The sequence below is a fragment of the Buceros rhinoceros genome, unplaced genomic scaffold (genome assembly GCF_000710305.1).
Source record: "Buceros rhinoceros silvestris isolate BGI_N320 unplaced genomic scaffold, ASM71030v1 scaffold43704, whole genome shotgun sequence".
Classification (NCBI taxonomy): domain Eukaryota; kingdom Metazoa; phylum Chordata; class Aves; order Bucerotiformes; family Bucerotidae; genus Buceros; species Buceros rhinoceros.
In genome coordinates this window covers 1-8288 of record NW_010407303.1, presented here as the reverse complement: position 1 = coordinate 8288, position 8288 = coordinate 1, and the positions used below count along the sequence as shown (strand labels likewise).

At 40.1% G+C, this 8288-nt stretch overlaps 1 protein-coding gene across 1 annotated transcript; it reads right to left on the bottom strand.

The window, feature by feature from the left end:
• Positions 1-3723: 3723 nt before the first annotated feature.
• On the bottom strand, positions 3724-6002 carry LOC104491926 (DNA-directed RNA polymerase III subunit RPC7-like; the record flags this gene model as incomplete). The annotated part of the gene is made up of 2 exons (XM_010134414.1): positions 5883-6002; positions 3724-3853 (listed from the first exon to the last, which is right to left on the bottom strand). Coding segments are annotated over exons 1-2 (250 nt in total), but the record flags the coding sequence as incomplete, so codon positions are not given.
• Positions 6003-8288: the final 2286 nt, after the last annotated feature.

Sequence of the window (8288 nt, the reverse complement as noted above, 5' to 3'; positions counted from 1 at the left end):
ATAATACAATTAATATTATAATAATTTCTACTTCTATCCTTGGAAAGCATGAAAGCATAAAATGCAGATATATTCAGGGAGACTTGGCTGAAATACCAAGTGAACGCTAACAAACACTTCACGCGTTTCACCATCCAACCTCTGCTACAAAACTAGTCGGTGACATTATTCACCACAGGGCTAATCACGGAGTACCCAGAACTCCCAGGTCTCAGAAGGCCATGCCTCAAACTGATAAAAGGCTTTAAGTACATCTGCCGCAGCAAACCTTTGCAGCATAACAGAGATGTGTCCTGAACAGCAGCATCACATTTAAGTCCATTTAACCTCTTTCCAAGCACAAGAACTAAACTGAGAAATACACTGTAAATAATATAGCAGTTATACAGTGTAAATACCTCCACTTTATATTGCAAAAAAACTTTCTTGTACAATGTCTAATGACAAAAGCAATATTAAAACTTGAGTGTTTTTAAATCAGTCCCATTTTTTCTTACCAAATTACCGTGCCCAACTGCAAACTCCACTTAACGTAAAATCACTGATTCTGACTGCACTAACAACTCACTACCCAAACAGGGATAATTTTTGTGGCTACTATACAAAAAATGGTAACAAAGACAGACTGTGAGCCTTACAGTCAAGGACTTCTAACACACCCAGGACAGAAAAGGAAGGGAGAAAGAAGACATAAGAAATGAAGCTCAATTTTAAGCTTAGATACGACGAGGGCAAGCAGAAGACCTACTTAAACCTGTGCAACAAAGAGCTTGCATTTAAAATGACAGTGTCTCAAGGGGTTTTTAATGTACTGGCCTTCACAGGTGCTGTAACAAACTCAGCACAGACAGGGAAAGAAACTAATAGTTTTGATTTCAGTTCAAGGCTCTTCAGTGAAGAATTGCTGATGCCATCAGTAAAAAAAATACGTCTGACATTCTCACCACTCAGTTAATGAATTAATTCCAAACCACTGCCAAGGAGAAGTAGCCTGGTCATAGCAGATAAACCTACAGGAAAAATATGAATGAGAAGTGAGGAAAACAGAGAACTTACTATAGAACACACCTGCTACTCACTCAAATGTTGAAATGAATGATGAACATCTATTCTATATGGCACACTAAAGCATCAAAATTGACAGGTAGTATTGGACATGGCTTTTGCTCACTATTTGAATAATGAACGAAAGATAGACAGCTACATCCTAATGAATTAAAATGTTTCTCTTCTCACACTTCAGAAGGACCATTTGGCTCACAGATGTTGCACGGAGGGTTTAAAACAATCTGTTTGCTCTTGTAGCAAAGCCCATTTAGATGTTCCACCTCAGTCCCCCTCCCGCCTCTCTCTTAGTCCTACCAGGCGATTTGATGAAATACAGGGGAGCAGGGGGCTGTGAACCAGACAACAGCAAAGATCAGCTAAAAACAATCTGACCTGGGGGAGGAAAGCCATTTTCTTAAAGCTAGGCCACTTCTGCCACATAAGGCGCTCCTGGAGACAACTGCATTTTGTGACTGAGATGAAAGTCAGCTTTTTAAGCTGCAGACCACTGCTGATGTAGTTATACCCCACCCTTCAGACGAGGCACTTCTATACAACTAAAGGTTCAGTAAAAAGTTACCTCAACTTACAAACTTACCCTTGGGGAGTTTATGAGAGCATATGAAGCATTATTGAGTCTATCCAGTGGCTCTCTACCTACTTTCCCTGCAACTGCCAGTTTCTGTAGAAAAACAGTAGTCTTCAAAGCTGGCAGTTCTACTAAGGAGCACACTCAGCAACAAAGAGAGACCATTCCATCTCAGAAAGAAGGCAACAGAAAAAAAGATTTTGAGGTGAACAGTAAGAACGATCACTCGAGGCAAAGCTGGGAGAGAGATAACGTGCTCTCATAAAGCAGCTTGTTCCTCGGAAATAATCCTGACCAGCTCTCAGGCCTAGTGGTTTCCTTTTCTGTACCTCAAACAGAAATAGCAAACTTCAAGCATGACAAAGATCAAGAGCATGGAGAGCCTCCAGTGAGATGTGAATCAAGAGACAGAAATTTGTTTACTCAGAAGATGAAAGAGGAGATGTGATAAGAGTAATTTGGAATTCTTCAACCACCAAAAAGGGATCTATAAAAGAAGATCAGATCCATTCTCCTTGCCTCATAACCGAGGCTTTACCTGGCCGCACTGTCAGGGTCCACCCTGGGCCGTGCTTGTGCTGCACTACAGCTGCCTGCTGCGTCCCAGTGGCTGCTGGGTGATCTCCAGCTGCAGGTCAGGGAAATACTCTGCCTTTTGTGAGCCACAACGTCTGGTTGGCAGCACGTTCCCTGCTCACGCTGCAGAGCGCTACTCCCTTCAAACAGCGCTTCTGTACAAGAACAAGGGACAATCAGGAAGGTGTGTTAATCGGTGTTACATTCAAAGCCTTGTAAAAAAAACATTGCTCAAAAAACTCTAGAATTCACCACTACACCATGATCTAAAATTACAAAAAAGTCACAGGGGATCAGAGTATGTACCTGTGTTGTACTGACATCACAAATATTCAGTTGGGAAATACTCTGGTGGTTTTGGGGTGGAAATTAAACCTTGAGTTTTCCAGTCAGCTCTCATTACTCAAAATCAGTACAAGATAGCAAGGGAAAGATTATCCAGTGCTCAGTCACTCTGGATTTCTTAAACATTTTTATAAAGCTTTTTAGCCACTGCCTATTGCAGTGACTGGGCCTAGAGTCTGACGTGTGGCATTTCCTAATATGCCTATTTTCCTGTAACAGAACTTGATGTTTATATCATTCAGAACAAACTCTCAGGAGGATGACAGAACCCGACAAAAATCAAGAGCGAAAAGAAGCACTCCTCACAGTAAACTCTCCTGTGACTGCTAAGTTTACAATGCCTCAGACACTACAGTCTTCCTACCCTGCTCCCCCTTCCTATCTCCCTACTATCTCAGTTTTCTGACCAGGAAACTTGTATTTTATCAGTGTAATGATGTATGACTGGATGTCATACATCATGCATAAATGCAGCAGAGCATTTATTGTTACCAAACAATAACAAGGTGGTTAATTTTTAATTATGTATATGCAAAATACATTCTTAGGTCAAGAAAAGATCAAGCTTTGGCTTCTAATGCAGCTCTGCTTCTGATGCAAACCTCAGTAAATCACTTGTTCCTCACCTCAATCTTCGTATTTGAGATGACTTGTCAGTATTAATTACCATGGACTTGGGAGGGAAAAAAGTTAGTACCTTTTAGAACATCCAGATATTAAATAGAATATTTGATTATATTAATATTGATTATTTTAAGTACATCTTTACAGGGAAGCTGAATTTCAACACTACACATTTCTTTTCTCCAATGCAAATTTTTTAGGGTATCTTAACACAGAAACGCCTATTTCCCTTGGTTAGCATGTAATTGAAAAGACTGCATATAGTTGGCCTGAATGTTTCCTACTGTATATCAAAAGGAGTAGATGATTGACACCTCTCTTTTTCACACAGTAGTTGCTTTCTACTGACAGCACTTGTAGGTGTGAGATACCACTTCAGTAAGTGTAAAAGCAGAAAAATTCCCTATTAACTTAAGCTGCCAACTTTTATTCCTCTTTAGTAGTACAAAATACATCCTCAACACATGCATTTCACTACATCATTCTTCAGCGAATAATAATTACCGAAGATAGAAATAAAAATAAAAAGCACACAAACAAACCTTCACGATCTTCTTCTACTGCCAAAAAATATGGCATTTTTTTCATAGTTCCTCTAAGATCTTGTTTTAAGGCCAACATGTAATCTTCATCTTCTCCTGTTTTCAGAGGCACTGGCTTATTGTCTGTACTCTGTACAAATTATGTTTATTATTTATAAGGTCTTAATATCGGTCAAATATACAGGAACACTAACAAAGGCTACAATAAATACAGTGAATCACAGAAGAGTGCTACTATGCATTATGCTACTTCATAACTGCCCTTTACTGCATTCTGACAAACGTAACTGTCTACAACTGAATTTATACCTTTTCTGACTTCTCTATATCTTTCTGCAAAAAATGTATCAAGAAATCAAGGAAAAATGGTATTAAACTGTGAAGGAGTCATTCATAGCTATGCTATGCTCTTAATTGCCAAAAGCAGTTTTCACACCAGCCTAATGTACTCGGAAACCACTGCTTCCCTCTTCAGTCAGAGCAGCACTGGCCTTACCCTCTTCTAGAACAGTGTTTTAAATACTCAAGGTGTGATTACTCTGAACAACATGGACACCCTTTCCATGACTACTGTCATGGAAACAGGCTGAGTTATCACACAGCCAGGTAGCACAGAGGCTCTCACACAATTCAGTTTACATGAGTTGAATTTAAATGAATTGTTAAGGTTTGGATTTTGTTTTTTTTTTAACTGTGAATCTTGAAATTGGGGAAGATAAATAAACAAAACCAGTTCTAAATTATACAGAACACTGGACTCAGGATTACCGAATGGATGTTTCTCTCACATGACAGATACCAGAGTGGTAGGTTGCAAAGCACGAAGTGCTACCACAAATCCCAGGGCTGTATCATGAAAGGAGTTTACTGCTTCCAGCTCTGTTTGATAGCTGGCCAACATTTTAAATCATTAATGTTGCTGATGACAAGCTGATGCTCTTTAACTGGGTTTCTAATGGCATTTACAGGAAATTAGCAAGAACTTAGAATGTGTCTATTAGAAATATGCAATAGCAACAATTCGCTCGCTGCTTAAATTAATCTCACTGTAAGCCAGTCAACAGCTGAAATACACTTTTGGTCACTGCCCCATCACTAAATCCAACTCTTGAACACTTACCAACCGTAGTTATGCATCTGGGTTAACTATGATTTTTTTTGAATGGTGCTAGATTTTCTCTGTCTAGCTTAGTTTTGCAACTCTGTTCACAGAAGGAAAAAACTCCTGTAACTTCTCGGTGGAATACGTTAGATATAGTGGGACAAGTCCTTCTCCCGCACTGCTGCCCGTAAATGCAGAAACTGCACACAGAAATCAGTTTCTTTCTGCTATCAAGCAGACTGTAACATTCACAGTAGAAACAGCTACAGATGGCTTAGAATCAATGAAATCATGCAACTTAACTGTAAAGGTGGACTAAGAGGACATATAACATCCAGTTCAGTAAGTCAAAACCTTGGGTGAAATAACTGTTCAGTGAAATCTCAGCATAGCACCAATTCTATGTCAAACTTGCAAGTTCTGTATCATGATATGTGTGAGAGAGAAAAATGTCATGCACCTTGATCAAATCCTGACACAACTGGGAAGTTCTCTTATATAGAACTGCAACATCATAAGACTACTTTTCCACCTCAAAATTCTCCAAGCTTCCCGGAATAGGAAAACACTCTCAGAAAATCCTCTTGAAATTTCAAACATCCCAAATGCCAAATCTCAATGCATTTTCCTTAATTACATAAAATACCTTCCAGTTATTTTTGAATTATTTTCAAATGCTGGCTGCTGAGGTACAAGCCGATCATCCAAAATTATGTTTGCATCAACAGTAGATTTTTGAAATAAGCAAATTCATTCACAGCTTCAAAGACTAGTGTAACTTCATTTCAAACAAATTCAGATATCCAGTGTTTCCGTTACTGTAATGTCCAGAAAACCAAATCATGATGAGAACATCTTGCAAGCAATCTAGTTAAAAATGGGACACAACAATTAGCAGAGGAACGGGTGGCAGGAATAAGAAAAAGAATGATTTACATTAAATAGTTCAAAACTGACCTAAAGTGCTTTGGGTTGTTCATATATATCATTACATTTCCTAAACATAAGAGTGAGTGTGCGCTACCTGAGTACAGGGAGCGTGATCTCAGGTACTCACAGGAAAAGGTGGCGGAGGCTCGCACATGACATCGGGCAATGCTGCGCCCTTAGTGAAGCCGATGGCCTCGATGTTGAAGGTAAACGCAGCACGTCCTCTTCCTCTACCTGACCCCGCCATCTGGATCTACTGGAAATGGGACAGATTTTTAAAGATTCATTTTTGTACACGTAACAAATGCGTGTATATATTACCTATGAAATTAATGTCTGACAAAGAATGTAGTAAAACCATTCTCAAAGGTAGTTTTAAACAGTAAGACATTTTTAGTGCCTGTCTTAGGTTCTTCCACATACTATAAATCTGGTAAATGCCTAAAATCAACTCCACTCCCTCGTTTCTGCTAGTCATTTCCAAACCCCAGAGGTTACCTCCTAACCTGGGAATTTCAAGCTTTCTTCTTCTAAATCTTACATCCACTGAATCGAGTTCAATCAAGGTAAAATCAGAAACAAGATAGAAAGAAAAAACAACAAAAAAAGTTCAAGGACCCCAAACTTTGCAAATTGAATTTTGCAGTTTCTGAACATTTCTCTATACAGTTTGTGTTTGTCACTCATGTCTTCTTGCTCCCTAGATTATTTTTTTTCCTTTGTAACTAGTTTTGGGTACTAATAAAGAGCCTAAAGCAAAGAGGTTCACAGTCAAAGCACGAAAGGACTCCAGCACGTCTGCAAGCTAACTGCTGATAAAAGGAGGTTTGCTTCCAACTTAAATATTTCACTGAGGATATAAAATATAAAGAGTCCCCGAGACTACATTTACAGTCACATCTCACCACCTTCACTGCTTGGCCAATCTTTATCTCAAGCCTGTATGACCCATGGGCTGGCAAGTAAAGCAAAATGTGATGAACACATTTTTTTGCAGGGAAGACGTCAAGAAATGGGATCCAAGTGAAGCCTCATTGAAGCAGTGTGCTCCTGCTCATTCCTCATGTCCATGTAAAGATCCACTCAAGGCTCCAGCCCAGAAATCCCAGTTGCTGTTTACCATTAATTGAAAGGTTATGGTATTGTACCCTGCTTGGAAAGTTCATGCCTGCTCAGACTCGCTGATGCACCTGTATCATCACAACTACTCCCAAAACTAGTCTGCAGGTGAGACAGCAAACTCAAACAGGAAATAAGAAACAGCACAGTATCTACAGCTTCTCATACACTTGTCTAAAATAACAATGGATGCAGGAGACAATTATGATTAGGAGCAAAGAAATGCATCCTTAAGATAAGGATCTTTTAAGATTCCCCCAAATGGAAGCAACAACAGCCATTTTATTAAATGTCTGAGAAACACGTTGATGCACCTACTTTCCTACTTATTTTCAACAGGGACAAGCTCTGCTTGGATGAAACAAAAATCACATTATATATTTCCACGTAGCTCAGCAGCACACAAAACTGCCTAAAAATAAGCAGAGACCTAAATAAATCATTTTAACAAAGACACAACAAAGCAAAAGCTAAGTTTGAGCATATAATTAGCTAGAATGAAAATAAATAAATAGATAAATAAGAAATAGCAAACTCATTGAAAAACATGACGAAAAGCAAGACGTGAGCTGGACAGAATGGAGAAAGATTACAGAGACAGCAAAGCCCCAAACATGAGTAATTATACTATTTACGTGTGAAACAAGGGAACCACCAACAGAAGAAAAACAAAGGAAAGTAGAGATGTCCAGTTAGCAAGGAGAGGCATATTGTTTGCATTCAATGTAGTGAATATCACAGTCCATTTTAAAATTATTTAAAATTAAACATTCTCTTGAAAGAGCGCATCAGTCTGATGAGGAGTAACAAGCTCTAAAACCAGCAGTACTTCAGCTCCACAGTTTTACTGAAACTTGTGATTTTTTCAAGCACGCTAACTTGGAAGGCTTATGACGACTGACAGCATAAAGCACAGTGACAGATGATCGGAGAAATCGTTAAGTAAAGTTGAGTTGTACATCTACATCACCCAGCATGGCAAAGTTACCTCCAGAACCGAGTGTTTTGGCTGCCATGGGGGATGCCCAGTAGAACACCTGGGCACACTTTCGCGTTTACAGCTAGTCTGTGTGTCACTTACTCTACAAATGAGAAGGCGAACTTCAGATATAAGCTCTTAAAATCCCTTCAAAACTACGTACGCTGTGGCCCGGGCAGTCCGGCTGCTGCGGCCTCCGGGCGGGAAAGACTGGGGGAACGCGTACCCGCCGGCTGCGAGCGGGCGTGAGGAGACTTGGCACCCGGACCAGCTCGGCTCAGACGAGCCCTGATGCCCCTGGGTGGGGTAAATGGGTGAAAATGGGTGAAAATACCTGTCACGATGGCCACAAGTCCTGGCCGTGTGAGAACACAGCTCCTCGGCTCTTCCCTTGCCCGGTCCTGCTCCCGCTCCCCGTCCACCGCAACCGCCCCA